This window comes from Gadus macrocephalus, chromosome 7 (assembly GCF_031168955.1).
Source record: "Gadus macrocephalus chromosome 7, ASM3116895v1".
NCBI lineage: Eukaryota > Metazoa > Chordata > Actinopteri > Gadiformes > Gadidae > Gadus > Gadus macrocephalus.
This window is the reverse complement of record NC_082388.1, coordinates 26,224,158-26,248,170: the sequence shown is the minus strand read 5'-3', so window position 1 is coordinate 26,248,170 and position 24,013 is coordinate 26,224,158. Positions and strand designations below refer to the sequence as shown.

The 24,013-nt window shown below is 48.9% G+C and overlaps 1 protein-coding gene across 1 annotated transcript; it reads left to right on the top strand.

Annotated features, from left to right (window-relative positions):
- Nucleotides 1-569: 569 nt before the first annotated feature.
- Nucleotides 570-22,489, top strand: LOC132461059 (androgen receptor-like). Its single transcript, XM_060056111.1, has 8 exons — nucleotides 570-2,163; nucleotides 11,187-11,338; nucleotides 12,851-12,967; nucleotides 16,285-16,596; nucleotides 17,883-18,027; nucleotides 20,367-20,497; nucleotides 21,350-21,501; nucleotides 22,020-22,489. The coding sequence occupies exons 1-8, from the start codon at nucleotides 1,013-1,015 to the stop codon at nucleotides 22,176-22,178; spliced, it is 2,319 nt and encodes a 772-aa protein (XP_059912094.1). The 5' UTR covers nucleotides 570-1,012; the 3' UTR covers nucleotides 22,179-22,489.
- Nucleotides 22,490-24,013: the final 1,524 nt, after the last annotated feature.

Sequence of the window (24,013 nt, the reverse complement as noted above, 5' to 3'; positions counted from 1 at the left end):
GTACAGTCTGCTACTGTCAATGCCTGGTAAGTGTGAGAGCGCCGAAATTGCTTAGATGCCATGCCGAGAGCGGTATTGCAGACATATAGAGATGTAGAACATTATAGCTCGCAACATATTGAGAGCTGTGAACTTATTTCAAACTTTTGAATAATGAACTATGAACTGAACTCGTTCATTTTAAAATGTGTGAACTATGAACTGAACTAGTCAAGTGAACTTTCCCAAAACGGGGCATGTGTCCATAAACCGTCTCACAGGGGGGCGTGGTCGGAGCGTAGTTCAGCAGGGCACAGGCTTGCCATTTCCTCCGTGGATTTTATTCTTGAATTAATGTTTGTTCATCGTTGCGATCGTTGTTGTGTTTATGTGAAAGAAATGCAGTTACAGGGCAAAACATTTTTTCAAGGTTGCAATTCAGTTTTCGTGGGGAATTAACAAACTATTCTTTTTTTTCTTTTTTTTGCGGAGGGGGGGGGGAGCGCCAGGAGTGAAGCTCGCCTAGAGCGCCAAATGTGCTGGGGCCGCCCCTGCTCGGGTCAGAAGGTAGCAAACGGAAGAAGAACTTCATCAAGTTGCCGCCTCCACCTGAGTCCTCAGAGAACTGCAGACATCTGGACGAACCCTCAACCGGCTCCACGAGGAAACGTCACCCCCCGTCGCCCCGCTCACAATAAACAGATTTTGTACCACCGGAATTATTTAGATTACGCACAGAAATCACAGAGGTTTTTCTGGTAAATATTCTAGCCAGGTTCCCCAGACTAGGAAGGGGAGAGTAGCTGATTAGGAGGAAGCCAGAAGGAGACCAGGAGGAGACCGAGAGGTGACCAGGAGGAGACCAAGCGCAGTTAGGGACTCCTACTTTTCCCGCGGACCTCCAGCCCCCTTCCCCTGAGCGGGGAGTCGAGCGCAGCACAGAGACACGACACAACCGTTTCCCGGAGATCTTTGGACTTTTTTCGCTTTCAAAGTCCACAATTCCCACCGTCCATCCGCCTCCTCCTGGGAGATGAGCCAAATCAACCGACATTTAGTTTGTAGCAAAATATGGCCGGGAAAAGTTAGGGGGGAGAGCGACGTGAGGAGCCGTCCCAGGACGATCGACACTGAGGCGAGACGAGTGCATCTGGTCAAAAACAGCTCGACCGGAAACCGAGCCGAGGTGGTGTTGGTGCAGGACTATGCCGCGGGACCCGGCCGGGACCCTGCCCCCGGACCCGGGGTCCTTGGACCCGACCGCTGCCGCCTGCAGCACCGCGGCGGGGCCATTGAGAAGGCGGCGTGCCAGCAGGCGGCCGGCCGGATCAACTGCTCCAACCCCGCCTGCGCTTCCATCTCCGACACGGCACGGGAGCTGTGCAAGGCGGTGTCCGTGTCCCTGGGGCTGGCCGGGGACTCCCACGACATGAGTGACCCGGACCCGGGTCTGGGTCAGTTTTCTCCGGGGAACGAGCAGCAGCAGCACCGCGGAGACTACCTGCTTGGGGTCTCACAGACAGCCCAGCGCCCCAGATGCGCCAACAGCGACCCGCACAGCGACCAGCAACTGGTGGAAATGTTTAAAAGTCCCGAGGACGAGTCGAGCCTGCACCACCTGCTCTCCGCCCGGTGTCTGGACGGACCGCAGGAGGACTTCGACGTCGTTTCCTCCAAAGAGATGGACCCTACGGACACGGCCCAGCAGGGGACCTGCTACCCCTACGGCCCGCCGCACACGGCCGCCAACTTCACCCACTACCCCAACAACGGGCCGCCCGGCGGCGAGAGACAGCCGAACGCCTACCTGCCCCCGGGAGCGGGGCGCGAGGTCGGAGGGGAAGCCCTGGAGGAGAAGTACGTCGACTACCTCCAGGAGCAGTACAGCGTGAAGATCAAGTCCGAGGCGGTCCACAGCGGGGCGTTATGGGGAACTAGTTACAGCTACGACGGGACCGGCAGCGGCCCGTACCCGGGTCCAAGGCAGTGCGTCAATACGCACAGCCTGGGGGGCAGCGGCGCGCTGGGGGGAGACCCGTACGAGAGGGGGGTGCTGCGCCGGGAGCGGCCGGGGCCGGAGCAGTGGTACCCTGGGGGGACGCTGGCCCGGCCGCCCTACCCCAACCCCGGCTACATCAAGAACGAGGTGGGGGGCTGGCTGGACGCGACCTACAACGAACCCCGGTGAGGCTCACACCGTCAAACACACACAGATATATAACAATATAATGTATACAATTTCAACTTGACTTATCGTCGCAGTTTAAGAATTCAGCTCGAAATGTCTATAACAGCGGATGTTATAACAATAATTTAATTTTAACAATATTGTATTAATATCCCAATAATACTGTGCATTTGAGTGCCTTTGAGGACAATTGAGTGATCGAACATTAATGGTTTCTGTCTGAAGAGTGTTGAATGTTTCTGGCACCAAATGCCGCTGGGGGGAGAATCAAACTTGCGCTTCAGAAAGGGATTAACTTTAACATTCATAACATAAAAAATAACATTAATGACCCCGATAGTCCACCGGCTCATCTTCAACCTCACATTATGAAATGATTGCCAGGGAAATATGGAATATTATTTCAGTGTTTCAGGGTAGACACAATTGCGTATGAATTTCAGTATTTTAACAAATGTTCAAGGCAATACTTCTAGGCAATGTGTTATTGTTTATTTCAACACTTTTGGTACTTTTATATTTTACCATTCTACACTTTCAGAATTTTTTTATTTTTTTTCAAAATCAAAAATTGTATGTTAAATATGAAAAAAATATGCAACATTAGAAAAGCCCATTCTGGACAGCCTTCTGTGCCGTGTGTCTGTTGTTGGCACAAGAGTGCTTGAAGGGACGACTGCACATCAGAGAAATGATGATCCGGTTCCGTTCGGTTTAGGGGAAATTCCTACATCTCTTGTTTTCCTTCAACTGTCGTTTTGTGTTTAAATTCTCTGCAATCAAGCGTTGCTTGAAAATGCGTTGAGCAAAACAAAAGCATTTTCCCACATAAACCTTTTCCCTGTCTCTTATTCACTCCTAACGCAAATATGTGTTAGATACTTTTCCCCCAATAATATCAACCCCAGATGCATCATACATCACACATGTATACTTTCTCTGTTTAAATTCCTTTCACATTGCAACAAAAACAAGAGGGTGTTTTTGTGTTTGGGGATTGATATTGAGCTGTCCACAATTCATTTGAAATGTTTGCCTTTTTAAAATGTTTTTTATCCCCCAACGCCCTTTGTCCATCTGGAAAGAGACTCTGAGCTCCACATAATCCAGCCTCTTCTCAATGATTTTTTTTAACTATAGAATATATACGATTTAGACCACTAAATCCAACAGCAACAGTTTGACCGCTGACCGGGTTGCTCTGGTACAGACGCGGCTCCGAAACCAACCTCTGTGCAGCGGGAATGCATGCGAGGACTCGGGGTTCAGGGGTTCACACTCACAGAGACGTCCTGGTTTAGCGCGCCCAGGTTATTAAGGGTGCGACACAGCAAAGTGTATCCTCCACAACCAGACACAAACGGCCCAGACGGTAACGACTCTGAATGTTTGCCTGACACCTGAGGGTTAACCGGTTTGATGTGTGCCTAATGGGCACACAAAGTGCCAAACAACGGTAATCTCTGCATGCGTGAACGAAAATCAGCTCTGAAATCAGAATTCAAATTCAGCGTTGTCCCCTCGTCTTTCACCGTTTGCGCCCCACCATCCAAGACCAAGGTCTCTCCCAGAGTCGGCTCGCCCCCGCAGACATGCTCCGAAGGCCAGGCATAGTTCTCCCAAACTCAAGACACACTCCTCCCCCCTGACCCCCTTCCTCCCTCTAGCCTCCCTCCTTGCCTCCCCCCTAACCCCCCTCCAAGCCTTTAGTCTCCCTCCTCGTACCTAGCCTCTAGCCTCTAGCCTCCCTCCAAACCTCCACAATATCCTCTAGCCTCCCTCCTAGCACCTAGCTCCTAACCTACCTCATTGCTCCTAGCCTCCCTCATAGATCCTAGCCTCTAGCCTCCCTCCTAGAACCTAGCTCCTAGCCTCCCTCATAGATCCTAGCCTCTAGCCTCCTTCCAAGCTCCTAGCCTCCCTCCTAGCTCCTAGCCTCCCTCCTAGCCTCCCTCCTAGCCTCCCTCCTAGCTCCTAGCCTCCCTCCTAGCTCCTAGCCTAGCTCTGAGGGTTGGGGGACTGGAGGTGGTTGTGGTCGGGAGGGTGGTGGTTTTTGGTGGTGGTGTTCAGGGTAGAGCTAATGGTTTTTGGTGGTGGTGTTCAGGGTAGAGCTAATGGTTTTGGGTGGAGGTGGTTGTGTTGATTCGGGAGATGTGATGTGCAGTTAACAACCTAGCCTCACTCCTAGCTCCTACCCTCCTATCCTCGCTCTAGGGGTGGTGGTGGTGGAGGTCTTTGCTGCCTAGGTGATGGTGTTGGTGGTGGTGGGGTGGTGGTGGTGGAGATTATGGTTGCCTAGGGGATGGCGTTGGTGGTGGAGGTTACGGTTGTCTAGGGCGGCGATGGTGGTGGTGGAGGTTACGGTTGTCTAGGCGATGGTGGTGGTGGAGGTTACGGTTGTCTAGCGATGGTGTTGGTGGTGGTGGTGGTGGTGGAGGTTACGGTTGTCTAGGCGATGGTGTTGGTGGTGGTGGAGGTTACGGTTGTCTAGGCGATGATGGTGGTGGTGGTGGTGGTGGTGGTGGGTAGTTGGTGGTGGAGGTTATGGTTGTCTAGGCGATGGTGTTGGTGGTGGTGGAGGTTACGGTTGTCTAGGCGATGGCGGTGGTGGTGGTGGATAGTTGGTGGTGGGGGTTATGGTTGTCTAGGCGATGGTGTTCGCAGAGTCGTGTTCTGCGTTCAGGTTCCCAGATTCCTGTCTGATGTTGTCTCCGGTCTCTCTGGTTCTCTGAGACTGGGCGGGCGGTTCCTGTGTGCGTCTGAGCGCAGAACGAAGCCACTGTGCGTTCGACTCCAGAAGACCCGTGGGCCTCAGTTTAAAACCACGCAAGACGACAGCCAGCGCGTCGGGAGCAGTGAGGGCGAGGGGCCGGGGATTGAAATAGCAACCTACGGATTACGAGTCCACCCGCTCTACCTTCTGATCTAAGCTGACATGTAGGATATTTTGCTAGTGTGTTCCACTGTTTTTAGAAGGCGAGGGAGATGTGTTTAGTACATTAGCCAGTCCTTCTCGATGTTGGCCCGTTGGTTTGGCCTCAGAACATTCATAAAACAGCCTGTGTTCTTTTAATTCATCCATCCATGTCTTCTTGGCTTTAACCTTGTTTATCCTCCTCATGCTTTTAGCGAGCCTTAACATTGGTTAAACCTGGTTTTTATCTGGTTCTCTGTTGACAGTTAAAATTATGAATTTGACTTTTTGCGGTGGAGTCTACAGACTTTTGACACCCTCTTATTCCAACACAGTGCAATGAGAGAGAAAAACATTAGTTTTTCCCCCCCGTGACCAATGTTAATGATGCGTGGCAACAGCATCCTACAGTTTAAAGGTATGTCGTAGGGTCAAATCCCCGGCCAACTGTAGGTGTGACGGTGGCGTGGCTTCAGGTCACTGGGATGGAATGGGGTTGGGCAGGGTTGGAACCCGGCGCGGCCCGCTCCAGACACAACCAGAGAGGGTTTGTTTGCTGTACCGTCTGGCTCGGTGCCCGCGGGGCCGAGCAGACGCTCACTTTAGAGCGTTGGCCAACAATGACTCGACATGTTTCCGGCCTGAACCTCGGCCACGGGGTGAGTGAAGGGCCAGCCGGCAGGAACGGAGGGCAGGATCAGAGCTAGTGCCAGCGGACTGGTTGGACTACGATGGGGACTGAACCATAATCACCGTTATGGTTTAGGGCGCGCGCACGCCCCCCCACGCATCGATGCACGGGCGCACGCACGCAGCCACGTGCACACACACCCAACGCACGCACGCACGCACGGGCTCACGCACGCACGGGCTCACGCACGCACGGGCTCACACACGCACAGTATAATATAACAGGTCAGCCCTTAGACTAACACCGACTGTGCTAAACTTAATTGACGCTGCTAATTCAATTCACTAACGTCGTCGGCCCTCATTGAGCTGAGCTCCGGGCCGACTTCCCCGCGAGGAACTGGAGCTGACCCGGGGTTTTTAATTGGTTGTAATTGGGAGGAGGTAACGCCGCGACGGCTAACGCTTTCACATGTCTGGATCGCAGAGTGGCGGCCAGGTCCCGACGTGTCGTAGAGACGCGCTCTACAGTACGATCAAGAGCCCCGCTTCAGCCCAGAGCCTCCCGACCGGAGCACTTTGTCATGGCCGCTCCGGAGCTGTCAGGGGCTAATGACACGCTGCCTAGACGACCGCACAACAGCCCGCGAGGCTGACTGCTGACCGAGCCCAAACAGCCCAATTAAACCTTTAAGATTGATAATAATACACACATTAATCACCTCTTCAATGCTTTTTCCATTTGTATAAAGTTTGTGTCTGCCAGAGCAGGTTTCAAACTCTCAACTCACAACCTTTAAATGAGTTCATTCCGTAATGTCCGCACGCATTCCTGCAGGCATGCAAGAGCAAGGCAGCCCCTAACCCCTACCTGCTCCTTAATGACCTGTCTCTGTACTGTCTAACCCCTACCTGCTCCTTAATGACCTGTCTCTGTACTGTCTAACCCCTACCTGCTCCTTAATGACCTGTCTGACTGTCTAACCCCTACCTGCTCCTTAATGACCTGTCTCTGTACTGTCTAACCCCTACCTGCTCCTTAATGACCAGTCTCTCTACTGTCTAACCCCTACCTGCTCCTTAATGACCCCTCTCTGTACTGTCTTCCCCCTACCTGCTCCTTAATGACCTGTCTCTGTACTGTCTAACCCCTACCTGCTCCTTAATGACCTGTCTCTGTACTGTCTAACCCCTACCTGCTCCTTAATGACCTGTCTACTGTCTAACCCCTACCTGCTCCTTAATGACCTGTCTACTGTCTAACCCCTACCTGCTCCTTAATGACCTGTCTCTGTACTGTCTAACCCCTACCTGCTCCTTAATGACCTGTCTCTGTACTGTCTAACCCCTACCTGCTCCTTAATGACCCGTCTCTGTACTGTCTAACCCCTACCTGCTCCTTAATGACCTGTCTACTGTCTAACCCCTACCTGCTCCTTAATGACCTGTCTCTGTACTGTCTAACCCCTACCTGCTCCTTAGTGACCTGTCTCTGTACTGTCTAACCCCTACCTGCTCCTTAATGACCCGTCTACTGTCTAACCCCTACCTGCTCCTTAATGACCTGTCTACTGTCTAACCCCTACCTGCTCCTTAATGACCAGTCTCTCTACTGTCTAACCCCTACCTGCTCCTTAACGACCTGTCTCTGTACTGTCTAACCCCTACCTGCTCCTTAACGACCTGTCTCTGTACTGTCTAACCCCTACCTGCTCCTTAATGACCTGTCTCTGTACTGTCTAACCCCTACCTGCTCCTTAGTGACCTGTCTCTGTACTGTCTAACCCCTACCTGCTCCTTAATGACCCGTCTCTGTACTGTCTAACCCCTACCTGCTCCTTAATGACCCGTCTCTGTACTGTCTAACCCCTACCTGCTCCTTAATGACCTGTCTCTGTACTGTCTAACCCCTACCTGCTCCTTAATGACCTGTCTCTGTACTGTCTAACCCCTACCTGCTCCTTAATGACCTGTCTCTGTACTGTCTAACCCCTACCTGCTCCTTAATGACCCGTCTCTGTACTGTCTAACCCCTACCTGCTCCTTAATGACCTGTCTCTGTACTGTCTAACCCCTACCTGCTCCTTAACGACCTGTCTCTGTACTGTCTAACCCCTACCTGCTCCTTAATGACCAGTCTCTCTACTGTCTAACCCCTACCTGCTCCTTAATGACCTGTCTACTGTCTAACCCCTACCTGCTCCTTAATGACCAGTCTCTCTACTGTCTAACCCCTACCTGCTCCTTAATGACCTGTCTCTGTACTGTCTAACCCCTACCTGCTCCTTAATGACCCGTCTCTGTACTGTCTAACCCCTACCTGCTCCTTAACGACCTGTCTCTGTACTGTCTAACCCCTACCTGCTCCTTAACGACCTGTCTCTGTACTGTCTAACCCCTACCTGCTCCTTAATGACCTGTCACTGTACTGTCTAACCCCTACCTGCTCCTTAACGACCTGTCACTGTACTGTCTAACCCCTACCTGCCCCTTAACGACCTGTCACTGTACTGTCTAACCCCTACCTGCCCCTTAATGACCTGACTCTGTACTGTCTAACCCCTACCTGCTCCTTAATGACCTGTCTCTGTACTGTCTAACCCCTACCTGCTCCTTAGTTACCTGTCTCTGTACTGTCTAACCCCTACCTGCTCCTTAATGACCTGTCTCTGTACTGTCTAACCCCTACCTGCTCCTTAGTGACCTGTCTCTGTACTGTCTAACCCCTACCTGCTCCTTAATGACCCGTCTCTGTACTGTCTAACCCCTACCTGCTCCTTAATGACCCGTCTCTGTACTGTCTAACCCCTACCTGCTCCTTAATGACCCGTCTCTGTACTGTCTAACCCCTACCTGCTCCTTAATGACCTGTCTCTGTACTGTCTAACCCCTACCTGCTCCTTAATCAGGAGTGAATTCAACACAAGGCGTTTAGAGAAAAGAAGAGTGCTAAATGACTAACTTACCCTAACTTTAAATACTCTAACTCAAATTGACAGGACCGATAACTTAAGGTTGTAGAGCAACAAAAAAGCACATTCAAACTATTAAAAAACTTCATCAAAACAGTGTTATCGAACTAAGTCCACCATCAGTGTGCTAATTCCGTGGCGAGTTTGTTTGTGCCTTCTACGCCACGAGTATGCAGTAATTATCCCTCACTCCCATCGGTGTGTTTTATGACGAACAGACGCTGGTTATAATTCAGTGCGAGACGGTGCCTGTGAGCTCTCCAGAGCCGCGGGCATTAGGACACAGTGTTGCGTTCAGAACCTTCCCCCTCCCTCGCGCTCTGCCTCGGAGCTGGGCGGGGAGTCGTCTGCAGTCACACCGCCATGTGGCTTTCAACACGGTGCATCCTTATCAAGTAAATACAAGTCTCACATCGGAACGCATCACGGTGTGCAGGGAAAGTACAGATTTTTCCGACAGGTCCTGTTGAAACGGCTTGTTGATACCCCTCCCTAATAATTAATTAATCAGAATTAATCTCCCTCCCTTACTCAAAGTGCGCGCGCTTGGAGTGTGTGTGTGTGTGTGTGTGTGTGTGTGTGTGTGTGTGTGTGTGTGTGTGTGTGTGTGTGTGTGTGTGTGTGTACTGGGTACAGCATGGGTTCCTCCACCATGGTTATAGTATAGTGTATTAGTAGTAGTTATCAATAGTATATCTATTAATAATAGTAGAACTATGATATAGTATAATAGTATTAATATAAAAAGTAGCATTAATAGTGGTATTATTATAATAGCAGTAGTAGTATTACTATAATAGTAGTATTAAAAGTAATAGTTTTATTGGTAGTATTAGCAGTAGTAGTATTAGTTGTAGTATAAGTAGTAATAGGAGTAGTATAGTAGTAATTGTAATTGTTTCGTAGTTATAGTATAGTAGTAATAATAGTAGTAGTAGTGGTAATGGTAATAGTATAGTAGTAGTAATTGTAATAGTATAGTAGTAGTAATTGTAATAGTATAGTAGTAGTAATTGTAATAGTATAGTCATTGTATTAGTATAGTAGTAGTAGTGGTAATGGTACTAGTATAGTATAGTAGTAGTAATTGTAATAGTATAGTAGTAGTAATTGTAATAGTATAGTAGTAGTAATTGTAATAGTATAGTCATTGTATTAGTATAGTAGTAGTAGTAGTAGTGGTAATGGTACTAGTATAGTATAGTAGTAGTAATTGTAATAGTATAGTAGTAGTAATTGTAATAGTATAGTAGTAGTAATTGTAATAGTATAGTAGTAGTAATTGTAATAGTATAGTAGTAGTAATTGTAATAGTATAGTAGTAGTAATTGTAATAGTAGAGTAGTAGTAGTCGTTGCATTAGAAGTAGATTGCTATGCTCTATCCTCCTGGTGCGCGTCACACAGATCCTGACTCTCAATGGGCCGCTTGTGTCTGTGGTCCGTCCAGGCACACAGCCCCCCAAGGCCAAGGCTGTGGTGAGACACCCCCGACCCCAACACCACCCCCCCTACACCACCACCATCCCCCTACTCCACCCCCCCGCACCCCACCCCCACACCTGTTGTCCTTGTGTTGGTGGCGGCTTCATTCCCACACTCTGTTCCTCTGCCCCCACCCTGGCCCTACGCCCTACGCCCTGCGCCCTACATCCCTACATCCCTCCCCCCCCCCCCCACACCCCCACCCTGTCTCTCGGTTCATGCTGGGTCTGACAGATTCTCCCTTTCGCACGTTTGGATTAATGTGTGTAGAATTAATAGACTTGGTCGACCAAAGGGACCCGCGGTGAATTTGTGTGGTTGATGAGGTCCACTGAGGACATGGGGTTTTGAACCGGGGACCTCTCGGCTGAGAGTTGATTGACGCCTAACCTGCACAGCCCTGTGCTTTGATGTACGGAGAGTGGCTCTGGTTCTGGCCTTCACAACCTAGATTACCTCAACCAATCCAGTTAGGCATTACAACCCTAAAGGAACCACGGTTCTATGAGGATTTAAAACTAAATAAATCACGGTTCTACGAGGTGCTAAACTCTTAAGGAACCATGGTTCTCCGAGTTGTTACAACCCTAAAGTAATCAAGGTTCTAAGAGGCGTTAGAGCCCTAAAGGAACCACAGTTCTCCGAGGTGTTAGAGCTCTAAAGGAACCACGGTTCTCCGAGGTGTTAGAGCTCTAAAGGAACCACGGTTCTCCGAGGTGTTAGAGCTCTCAAGGAACCATGGTTCTCCGAGGTGTTACAGCCATAAAGGAACCACGGTTCTCAGGTGTTAGAATCCTAAAGGAACCACGGTTCTCCGAGGTGTTAGAGCTCTAAAGGAACCACGGTTCTCCGAGGTGTTACGAGCTCTCAAGGAACCCGGTAATTTGAGATGTTAGAGCCCTAAAGGAACCCGAGTTCATTGAGATGTTAGAGCTCTAAGGGAACCCCGGTTCTTTGAGACGTTAGAGCTCTAAAGGAACCCGGTTCTCCGAGGGGTAACGGGTGTCTCTGTGGTCCAGGTTCGACGGCGGCCGGGAGCACATGTTCCCCATGGAGTTCTTCTTCCCGCCCCAGCGGACGTGTCTGATCTGCGCCGACGAGGCCTCCGGGTGCCACTACGGGGCGCTCACCTGCGGCAGCTGCAAGGTCTTCTTCAAACGAGCCGCCGAAGGTAAATCCTAATAAGACTTCCATACTGGCACCCGACACCTGAGCACCAGCAACACCCCCCACCCCCCCACCCTCCTGGGCCACTGATCCCCGGACCCCCCCCCCCCCCCCCCCGACCACGCAACAGGCGTCGGTACAGCAAGGACGTTCTTAGAACCAGGTGCCAAGCACTAGCCATCGCTAGGTTAACCCATTCCCCGTAGACGACAAAGATAGCCTGGATAAGATGCTACACAATGCTAGGTACTATTCTTAAGTGACAGGACGTACAACATACAACAAGTGAGTACATAAAGTGTCAGGATTTACAGCACACAATGAGTACGTACACTAAGTGCCTGGACGTACAACATACAATAAGTGCCTGATGGCGCGTTTCCACTGCAGGGTGCGGTACGGTACGGTTCGCAAAAGGTGCGGTACGGATTGCGTTTCCATCCGCCAAAAGTGGGCGTGACCCGGACTGAGCCGTACTCGTTTTGCCCTCGTCTTCAGTACTCCTCCGTTGGGGTACTGAGACGCCTGAAAGGGTGCCGGAAAATTCGAGCTACACAACCCCTCCGTTGATTGGTCAACAGAATCGTCACTTCCGGGCGACGTGGGGATAAAAAACAAACAAACAAACGCCTCGAGGTATTATTCTTTACAATGAACATGTCGCGAAAAAACGCTTGCTTGGGCGAACAAGGAGGAGGAGACGTTCCTCTGCATTCTTGGGGAGGAAGACGTTGTTTACGATGTTTACGTAGCTGCCGCGGCGATCGACATCCGGCCTACCACAAAGGGTACCGTCGGCGGTGGAAACGCGACCTCGGACCTGAGCTGGGCTATACCGCCCCCTCCCTACCGGACTGAGGCGAAGCGTACCGCACCCTGCAGGGGAGACGCGGCATAAGAGGGGTGTGGGGGTAATGGCGGAGTCTAGGTGAACTCTGAACATTAAAAAGCAGGGGTGGAACGCGGCCAGGAAGATATTTCTCATTAGTAAGGGTTACAGCCCAGTATTCAAGAAGTGTAGATCAACTCTCGATTTAGGTTTTATTATGTTCTTATGAGGCCCTTACTTTGGTTTGGTATTTATGAAATGTCTCTGGTACTTTGGAGTTCCCTTTCATGTTGGTCACTCTCGTTATTTTCTCAAAACTGCTTCAAAGAATCTTCATCATTATCATCTATCCCATCGGCATAAAACCGGTTTATTGGTGGTTCCAACACCTCGACTAAAGCCTGTTCCACCGGCCATGGAGGTCACGGCATTGAAGCAGAATTTAAATGAATCATCAAATGTCAAACAGATGTCTGTCTCTACCGCTACACTGTTGGGCAACCAGTTATTGGTTGTCCGACTGTGGTTTTACTGTGGTTCCTGTGGTAGGCTACCAGTTAATGGTTTTACTGTGGTGGGCTACTAGTAAACAGGTGGTTTTACTGTGGTTTCTACCAGTTAACAGGTGGTTTTACTGTGGTGGGCTCCCAGTTAACAGGTGGTTTTTCCATGTGGTTTCTGGTCCAGGCAAACAGAAATACCTTTGCGCCAGCCGGAACGACTGCACCATCGACAAGCTGAGGAGGAAGAACTGTCCGTCCTGCCGATTGAAGAAGTGCTTCGAGGCGGGGATGACATTGGGAGGTACAGCCGGCCACTGCCCACCACCTCCTCCTCCTCCCTGCTCCTCCTCCTCCCCCTGCCTCCTCCTCCTCCTCCTCCTCCTCCTCCTCCCCCTCCTCCTCCTACTCCTCCTCCTCCCCCTACTCCTCCTCCTCCCCCCCTACTCCTCCTCCTCCCTGCTCCTCCTCCTCCTCCCCCTACTCCTCCCTGCTCCTCCTCCTCCCCCCTACTCCTCCTCCTCCCCCCCCTGCTCCTCCTCCTCCTCCCCCTACTCCTCCCCCTCCTCCTCCCCCTACTCCTCCCCCTCCTCCTCCTCCTCCCTGCTCCTCCTCCTCCCCCTACTCCTCCTCCTCCCTGCTCCTCCTCCTCCTCCCCCTCCTCCTCCCCCTACTCCTCCCCCTACTCCTCCCCCTACTCCTCCTCCTCGCCGCTGCCAGCCCCACTCCTCGTGGGAGATTGACGTGTGGTTGTCTGATTTGAGGCTTGTGTTCAATTTTCGCTCCCTTCCATTTTCTCCTTCTGTTAACAGTGAAAATTGTGCCTCAAAGCACAAAGCTTTCATGAGACATGTGAATTGAAGCAGCAGAAACGCTGGTAATTTCGCCACCAGTGCCTGACAAGCACCTGTGGAGGAGATGGGTGGGGATGCGATGTAATGTCAGGAAAGAGGCACACCTCGTCTAGGGGAAGAGAGGCTTCTTAGACCTTAAGTTCTCGCTGAGCGCCGGTAATGCACTTGTTGCGTCCCGCACAGGAAATTGTGATATTATTTAGTAGTGCAGGAGAGGGGAAAAAAATGAGTTAAAGTCTCTCGCCTGCACTTTTATGTATCTTTTTGAGAGACAAAATCGGTACATCACTCAAGAGTAGGTGAGACAGAATTATTCTTTAAAACTTTATGTGAAACAAATGTAAACACACAGATGAATAGCATAGTGATATTAACGCTCAAACAAATGCTGGTAGTGGTATTTTAATATCAGGTAATAAAGCTCTTGATTAGCTGATTAAGACGCAGAGCTCCTGGGACTGAAATTGAGATCTGATTACACGCCAATAGCACCTTTGTTGGAATTGGCGTCTTTACTTAAAATTGCAGAAAGAACAGCTAAGAATTGCCTTCAGCGTTTAATTTGGAACAATGATTAACGCATTACTGGTGAGACATGACTGGCATCTACGACGTGAATGGAGCACGCCTCCTTATAATTATTTTACCAAATGATAAAGTAATATTTTTTTCCCCGTCAGTTGAAATCCAAAGTACGTCAATTAATCTTTGTGAACTTCTGCATCTCCAAACTTTAAGAGGATATTCATTTGGAGAATTAATTATAGATACCTTTTAGATTATCACTCCACACACACTGACAATATAGGACCGACACACACACACACACACACACACACACACACACACACACTTATAATGGCATCAATGCCTCCCACACACCAACGTGTGTGTGTGTGTGTGTTGGTATCAGTGTGTTACTGTGTGTTTGTCTGCACATGTGTCGACCTGTCTTTGTGTGTGTGTGTGTGTGTGTGTGTGTGTGTGTGTGTGTGTGTGTGTGTGTGTGTGTGTGTGTGTGTCAACACAAACCTGTCGATGAAATCCATCCTGACATTCTAGATAGAGCGTTTTTTAATTAAAAGCTTTCATTTGAAATGTTTGTTAGTGGATCAGAAATGGAAATAGTGTACCTAACAATTACTCTTTCAAAAAAATCTGCTGCTTTCGATGTTGCTGCTTTGAAGTGGGACCCCCGCCCCCCCCCCAGCTCAAATAGGTCTATTATTGGAAATGTAATATTTACAAAACACAAAGTGATGCTCTACCGGAGTCTAATAAGCCACTCTGCTCTCGAAAGATTATTTCTACTTTAATTTACTTAATACTATACTATACTTCAAGACAAAACTATGCATAACTAATATTTTAACACACATACACACAGACAATTAAAATAAAGTAAAAATCTGTAGAATATTCAAATTAATGTTTGTGCTCCATTTGTGTGTCTTCCAAGTCAACGTCGAACCTGGAGCACAGAAAACACTGTAAGCAGTTCAGAGAACCGCGGTTCCTTTACCGCTTTAACGCCTCGTAGAACCGTGATTTATTTACAGTATTATCACCTCATAGAACCGTGATTTATTTACAGTACTAACACCTCGTACAACCGTGATTTATTTAGTTGTAACAGCTCGTACAACCGTGATTTATTTACAATTCTAACGCCTCATAGAACTGTGATTTATTTACACAGATGTAACAGCTCGTAGAACCGTGATTTATTTACAGTTGTAACAGCTCGTAGAACCGTGATTTATTTACAGCTGTAACAGCTCGTAGAACCGTGATTTATTTACAGTTGTAACAGCTCGTAGAACCGTGATTTATTTACAGTTGTAACAGCTCGTAGAACCGTGATTTATTTACAGTTGTAACGCCCGACTACTTCACAACGAGCGCTACCGAGGGCATTGCATTTAACTGCTAAGGAAACGGATGTGATTGGCTGAGGGCGGTCCTGGTACATTGTGGAAGGCTGAATTAACAGGAAACAACACAAGCAGGTGGTTTCACGGAGAAGGCATCCTGTCACCGTGTGAGTACCGACTGGCAGAGCGAGAGCAGAGCGCCTCAGCCCTCACACACTGCCTGATCGTGAGCTCCTATTATGGAAAGAAGCCTTCGTCTGCAGATGGAAGTGTCTAATGGCCCCTCGTTCCAACCGCTCCTCTCACCAGACACCTGGTTATCATTTGTATTATTGTTATTATTAATATTCACACACAAAACACGCTTTCAAAACTAGACTTAAGCAAATCCCGCGGGGCTGGAGTCGTACAGTAATACATTAGATATTTTAATCAAGCCTCCTTTTGCACTATGGCGAAAAAGCAGCTTTAGCTGGAGATTTACATAGAAAAGGAGGGAAGGGGAAACTATTTGTGAGGCATTCTCCCCCCGACGAGGTCAGGGTACCTGCTCTGCTGAGCGTTCCACTAGGCCTGCAGCATCTGTTCGAGGGCTCCGTCTGAACGATTTGATCATCCGCCGGCGAGCAGGAGACCAGCGCCGCCATTGTCAGAAGTTTCCCTTGAAAGATTACTGAATTCAATGCCGAGACGGAAGGAGTTCCTCACAAATTACCCCGAGCCCACGAGCAACGTTAGCCCCAACGTTATTCAATGCCAGATTTGGTTATGATGGATTGGGTATTTGCAAAAAAGCAATACAACGGCGGTTGACTTAAGACCCGACGAGGCTGTCAGACTCCCGCCTGATTCCCCTCTTCTTCATCTTCTTCTCCTTTTGTTTGTTTGTGCAGCGAGGAAGCTGAAGAAAATCGGGCAGCTGAAGAACCCGGAGGAGGAGGTGGGAGGAGGAGTAGGAGGAGGAGGAGGAGGGGGGCCGCAGGGCTCCCAGGAGCTGATCCAGTGCAGCATGTCCCCCAAGCCCTACCTCAACCTGCACTCCCAGCTGGCCTTCCTCAACATCCTGGAGACCATTGAGCCCGACGTGGTCAACGCCGGCCACGACCACGGCCAGCCCGACTCGGCCGCCACGCTACTCACCAGCCTCAACGAGCTGGGAGAGCGCCAGCTGGTCAAGGTGGTCAAATGGGCCAAGGGTCTGCCAGGTAGGACCTCACCTCTACTACAGGTCAGGGCGAACAGAGAGGCTCCCCCTCCGCTGAAGACTGTTCAGACCAGAGGGACGCGTCTCTGAGTCAGTTCTGTTTGGATGTGCTTTGGATGTTATTGAGGAAACTGTTTGATTTACTGTTTTGCGAGCAGGCAAGTACCCTTCCAACCCAACCTAATCAGACATTCTTATCAGGGTAGGAATGGGGAGAGGAGATAGGATCGCGTGCTGTGGAGCTGAGTGGCCTCCAGAGTGCTTGACCCGGACCTCTTGAGGTCCTCTAGAGCCCTGAGCTCCAGGGTAGATCCCAGGAGGACTTCAGCTAGAGGGAGTTAGCTCTCTGAACCCGAGGGATGAGAGCACTACTCTGGATGTGCTCTCATGAGGTATTGTGACGACGTACGCGCGATAGAGTTATCAGGCCACAGGCAGAGATCAGGTGGGGGGGGGATAGCCAAGAATATGAGAAGACTTATGGTTCTTGGTGGACGATTCGGCCCATAAACTATTACTAAAGTGCCCTGGTATTCGCTGAAACCTTTCCGCGGCCATTGTGAATTGTGTGCTTTTGCAACGGTTGGTTGCTCTATATCACTCACTGCTATTGGAGAGCAGTGATTCTGACTGTGATAACACTATAAAAGGTGATATAGGGCTTGTTATTACCCCGAGATAACTGGAAATAAAAGTAAATTGTGTATAAGAGATAGCTCAATTGGGTTTTCATTGTTTTTATACGTGCACTCAAATGCACATTGTGGTCTTGTTCTTATGTCCGTTCTACCACCAGCTGTTGTGTTTATTAGACATTACCACACATTTCAACACCCAGTAGTGACATCACAAGTGGGAGGGACCACCCACGGAGGGATTAGCCTTACAGCTGGATCGAACCAACTGTCTGGTGAACTGGAGGGGTGTCACACATCTGGATCGACTTTCCCACCCGTGACGTTTCCAGCTTCCAGCTTAGTGCTTGTGTGCACATCATTAGAGAACGAGCAGAAGCAATAAAAAGGGCCATGAAATGCCTCAACTCCAAGCAACGTCATAAAAACAGATCATATTTACAGACAACTCAACTTGTATAGAAGGTTACAGTTGAGTCCCAAGCTGCTCGTGGTTGGGGTCCCACCAGGATCTGAAATGGGGGCTCTTTAACGCAGGTCCTGTGCTGCTGTGTTGCGGTTGTGATGCTGTTGTGGCGCGGTTGTGTCGCGGTTGTGTCGCGGTTGTGTCGCTGCCCCAAATGCTTCACTGAGGTTCTCTCGGTTCCCTCAGGCTTCAGGAACATGCACGTTGACGACCAGATGACCGTCATCCAGCACTCCTGGATGGGGGTGATGGTGTTCGCGCTGGGCTGGAGGTCCTACAAGAACGTCAACGGCAGGATGCTGTACTTCGCCCCGGACCTGGTCTTCAACGAGTACGTCAACAACCCCCTCCCCCCACACTCTCACTTATCCAGTCAGCACTGAACTAAAGAGTTTCTCTCACACACACACACACACACACACACACACACACACACACACACACACACACACACACACACACACACACACACACACACACACACACACACACACACACACACACACACACACACACACACACACACACACAATGCAGCTCTATTAATATAGAACTCGAGAAGAGCAGAAGTACGATGGGGGGGGGGGGGGGGGGTTTGGTTTTCTGCAAGGCCAGAAACATAAAAACATTATGTCGATCATTTAGTAGCGATAGATAGTGCAATGGCATTGGGTTCACATGAATAGAAAGTTGGAGTGAACCACATTTATTTGGAAACCAATTATAGTATAGTTCACTTTTTTATTATTATTATTATTTTAGGTTATTTAAGGTTTTTAGCGTTTTTATTGAAGAGTGTAAGACATGAAGGTATGGGAGAGGGAGGGGAGGACATGCAGCAGAGAACCACGGGTAGGAATCCTGGGTCACTGTGGTAGAGCACGGGCCTTAAAGGGGACCTATTATGCTTTTTCGACTTTTATGACCTATAAACGTTGTTATAGTGATTGACAGTCATGTTTAACCATGCACAAAAAACGATGTAGATTTTCGGGAAACTCTTCCTCTCATCTGGGCGCTTTCAGCCTTCTCCGTCAACGCTCGGTTTCGTCCTTCTCCGCCCCCTCGCCCTCCTCCTGCCAACCCAACTCCGTTGTGATTGGTTACCTTCCTCGAAGCGCGCGCGCGCGGGCAGATTTGACCAGGCGCATGGGGGCGCGGCAGGAGTGCCTCTGCATAGATGATTTACCGGAAATGTGAACAAGTGAATCGCAAACGTTGTCCCGACCGTTTAGCGCTCTGCACAGCCACCCCAGACTGTCAGCAGGGAATACGTCGAAATGTATGTACGTCATTATTTGACACTTTAGTATGGTTAAACATGACTATCAATCATTATAACAACGTTTATAGGTCATAAAAGTCGAAAAAGCATAATAGGTCCCCTTTAATGGCCCGTGCTCTACCCGCTGAGCCACCCGGGGTGCCCCCTAGTGGTTCACATTTATCGGTCTGATGCTGCATTGCCTCCCTCTCCGTTCAAGCGGTATGTATTTCGTAGGCCCACGATGGACTTCGGTAACGTCTCTACGCTGTCAGGTGTTTCTCCTCGGTATTCTCTTAAAGCAGTGGCCCCCAACTTGACCTAGTTCCCTTCAGAGCCAGGTCAAAGCAGCAAGGCTGGTCAGACCATGGGCACCAGGACTCCTTCCACAAGCAACCCCTCCATGGAGAACCTGACTAAACTGCTGTGACCGATACTGACCACGCCTAAAAATAATTAAACCCATAGGGTTCTTAAATAACTAGCACTTTAAACCAGTGGTCTAAAAGGTATGTCTAGTGCACCGGGGAAATGTTTTCATTAGCACTGGGCCGATTTGAGTAGCCCTGGCAAACGCGGCCCAGATGTTTGTAGACTTAGTCGCTTGGCCCCAGACCCAGGTTCCATCGACACGCTTCGCTCAGCGGCTGGGTAGAGTCGGGGAACTGGGAGGGCGGACCAGGGTTTACATGTCCGGGACATCGGAACCAAATGGCTCTCCGGCGACCGCGTCCCCCAACATCAGAGATGGAGTTGATCAGATAACTCAATATCAATACTGGCCTTCCTGTATCAATGCAGAGTAAATATTAAAGGAGCTCTTTTTCAAATGATCTCGAGCCAGGTGGGTGTAGACTGCAGTTACTGAACGATGAATTGATTAAAAACAAGACTGTATTGTTGAATCTAAGGTTTTCATTAATGACAACTGACGAGAAGGTCACAAGTCAATCTCTAGTATATTCCCTGAATTGGGATCCAAAAAATAAGAACATGAGTCTCGAGTCCCTGGTGGATCTATAATACCTTCTATTCGCCAAGCCGACGATACCAAATCCCAATCTGCACTTTCAATATTGCCCATTACTCAAACCCGAACACGGTCCTCAGCTCTGACCGGCCATCCTGCTCCTAGAGGCTTTCACAGTCACAGCACAGAATGAACATGGGCAATATGCGCAAGCAATTCATCTCTCTCTCTCTCTCTCTCTCTCTCTCTCTCTCTCTCTCTCTCTCTCTCTCTCTCTCTCTCTCTCTCTCTCTCTCTCTCTCTCTCTCTCTCTCTCTCTCTCTCTCTCTCTCTCTCTCTCTCTCTCTCTCTCTCTCTCTCTCTCTCTCTCTCTCTCTCTCTCTCTCTCTCTCTCTCTCTCTCTCTCTCTCTCTCTCTCTCTCTCTCTCTCTCTCAGGAACCGGATGCACGTGTCCACCATGTATGAGCACTGTATCCGGATGAAGCACCTGTCCCAGGAGTTTGTCCTTCTGCAGGTCACCCAGGAGGAGTTCCTCTGCATGAAGGCTCTGCTGCTGCTCAGCATCGGTACGTACGGTCTAACACATTGTCTACTAAATGGTTTTTTGTACCAAATCTTATCGATCAATTGAAACAGGCCTGAACAGATTGAGGCCAAAAGCACATTTAAGCCCTGGCTGGACCAGAGTCAAACTCTATCAAACAAACAGCCCCCAAACTTTGACACTACTTCACCTGTTTAATACTGAACCAACCAGAGGAGGCAAAGACATGGGATGTTAGTGTGGGCTGTTACACCAGAGCATGCTGGGAGCTGTAGTCCTCTGTGTTCTTTAGTCCTTGTTTATCAGAAGAGATGTCTCTCTGAGCTCTACTATCGCAGGCACTGCAAGATTGGATTCAGAGTTTGTCTAAACACATTTAACATGAGTACCTTAAAGGGATGGACAACAGGACCATAAAATATAACATATCTCAGCGGGAGGTTTCCAACTCAGTGAATTACGGATTTCATCACTTTCCTTAACTACATGTTTCCTCTGCATGGGAAATATAAAAGCTGCGTCCGTCTCTCTGTCCCACGATCTAACCAGCATTAGGCCGCTGATATGACGTGTAAGCAACAACCCCTGGTGATGTTGCACTACATTTAGATTAAGTATAACTCAGTTCAATTGAAATTACATTTTAATTGTATAGCCCTTAATCACAGGTCAGTCTCGAAGGGTTTAACAGGCCGTATACTTATTCCCCACCCCCCCCCCAATAAAACAAGCCTCAGCATTCAGAACACACAGTCTACTTTAATGACCTTCGAGGAAACGACAGAATGCTCCATGCGTCGTCACTGGTTCAGCTCCTCTTGGCGTTAGCAGGTAGAGAGGTTTGTTAACGCCACGTCTCTCTTCTGACCCACAGTCCCCGTGGAGGGGCTGAAGAGTCAGAAGTACTTTGACGAGCTGCGCCTCACCTACATCAACGAGCTGGACCGCGTCATCAACTACGGCCGGAAGTTCAACTGCTCCCAGAGGTTCTACCAGCTGACCCGTCTCATGGACTCCCTTCAGGCGGTGAGGGCTCTGCCTCACTCACACATTCACATTCAGGGCGTTTAGCAGACGCTTCTATCCACAGCGTCTTACAATAAGTACATTCGTCAGAAGAAAGGCAAGCAATATGCTGCCGTCGGAAGAGAAAGGATGTTCATAGAACCAAGTACCAAGTGCCAAGCACTAAAAATCACAAGGATAACCTATTCCCCGTATAACAAAAATAGCTAGGATAAGATGCTACACGATGATGAGTAACATTTTTAAGTGCCAGGACGTACAACATACAAGAAGTGTGTACATTAAGGGCCAGGGTACAACCGTAAAACATACAATAAGTGTGTAAGAGCGGTTGGATGGTGTTGGGGGGGGGGGGTGGAGGGTGCAGAGTCTAGGTGAACTCTGAACCAGTGAGTTTTGAGTCTCTTGCGGTAGCTGTTGAGCGACAGATCGGGAGATATCGTACATCGAGACACCGCCGGGATGGGGGGGTTGATTATATACCTATGCGTGTTCTCTCGCTGTGCCCCCCGTTCCAGGTGGTGAGGAAGCTCCATCAGTTCACCTTCGACCTCTACGTTCAGGCCCAATCGCTGCCCACCAAGGTCAACTTCCCCGAGATGATTGCGGAGATCATCTCGGTGCACATACCAAAGCTGCTGGCGGGCCTGGCCAAGCCCATCCTGTTCCACAAGTAGAACCCGCTGGAGGACTGGAGGACCCCCGGAGAGCTCGGGTCCAGAGTTCTGTCCTGGAGTCGCATCGCGACCGGGTCCCGTTCCGCCACGTTCCGCCGTGCCTCGGTTCTCCACCAGGGATGAGGCTCAGAGCTCAGGAGAGTCTTCTTCTTCTGCCTCGATGAAGGAGTGTTTTAATAACTGGATCATCTGTGGTTCCAGCACAAGCTAACGGCCGTTGAAAAAAATAAAGGAATCTGTCTCCTTGAGACAGATCCTTCAGACGGAAAACGAGTGCGGGCCCAGAAATGAGCTCTTTAGTAACCACGCGTATTTAGTAGAGCTGTCAGTTAAACGCGTTATTAACGGCGTTAACGTAAAACCAATTTTAACGGCTTTAAAAAATGTATCGCGCGATTAACGCAATTGTTTTATTAAAAAAAATAATAATTGGCTCAAAACAAAGAAGCAGTAGCCTGACTGCTATGTTCAAATGACATTTGTTCAAAGCAGTCGTTTAATTGCACTATAGGCTCTTTTTTTGTATCGTCCTGTTTTGATCAGTATATGCCAATGTTGTTATCAATAAAAAATCATTTGCACAAGGCAAGCCGATGCACTTCACCATGTTGATAAGAGAATTAAAATGAGAAGAATTATGGGACAAAAAAATCAAGGGATATTTAGCATAGAAAAAGAATTTGCGATTAATCGCGAGTTAACTATGACATTAATGCGATTAATCACGATTACATATTTTAATCGCTTGACAGCTCTAGTATTTAGACATGCCAGTTTCACGGCCAAACAACAACAAAACACTTATTCTCTAACGGAGGTCCTGAGAAATTGCAGTCGCTGCGTTTACAGACGGAACGAGGTGCCAAATATCTGATTTCTCGTTGCGTACGGTCAACCGGCTCCGCAACGGTGCTGCCGGTAAAAGGTTTCAAACAGGGAACTAGTAAATGGTATCCACCTACGTTTTCTGATTACCATACCTCAGCTAATTATATCCATCCGGCTGTCCTGCCTCCTGCTAGAGGTGTGTTGTTTAGAAATATATTCAGCCTTTTTCACTGGCTGAAATATATCACGGGTGTGTCTGAGTAAAACAATCCTGAGCTAGTTTTATGGTAGATCCACATTTAAATACTTACAATACAAAAACAGTACACCAACAGTCGTACCGGCAGGCTTTGGAAAAACATCGCCATACGTCCTATAACCTATCGTTTGATCCAAGCTCACGGTCCCCAGCCTTGTGTACATTTATATCATCTTCATGAGGCGGAACAGTCTTTCTTAACAGGCTCTGGTTTTCACTCTACAGCAAAAATACTGGAGACTTAACTATAGACTGCATGCTTAGTCACTCTCTGAACTCCCGGATCATCTAAGTGTTTTATCTGTAAGCAGCTCTTTCTGTATTATAACCAGTCATACAGCTAGTAACACAACATACAAGAAGGGACGTTTAGAAAAAAGAGCCACCAGATAATTTGTCTTGGGTGGTGCACTGTTTCCTGTGTCAGTATAAAGCTTTAAACTTCAACGACCAGTACATATTCAGCCTTCGGAAAATGTTTTTGTCAAAATCCTAATGCACAATCTATTCCCATAAGATGTAATGGTTACTGAGACATTCAAACATTCTATTCACCACTCTATTTTGGATCAGCGGTTTCGGACACATGCTGTCATTGGTGGAGATGCCTTCCAACATATCTTGGCTAACTGGTGAGAAACCAATACCGAGTGGTTGGGTGGACCTATTCAAGTAGTAATCGCATTAGACACACAGACAACGAAGCCATCTTGATCCCCGGTTTGAGTGGTGGAATTATGAATAATAC

Bases quoted from the DNA above. Each gene is read 5' to 3' on its own strand.
- LOC132461059 (XM_060056111.1), top strand. From the start codon at position 1,013: ATGAGCCAAATCAACCGACATTTAGTTTGTAGCAAAATATGGCCGGGA. The intron at 11,339-12,850 runs GTAAATCCTAAT...TTTCTGGTCCAG, and splicing joins CTTCAAACGAGCCGCCGAAG to GCAAACAGAAATACCTTTGC. The intron at 18,028-20,366 runs GTACGTCAACAA...TCTCTCTCTCAG, and splicing joins CCGGACCTGGTCTTCAACGA to GAACCGGATGCACGTGTCCA.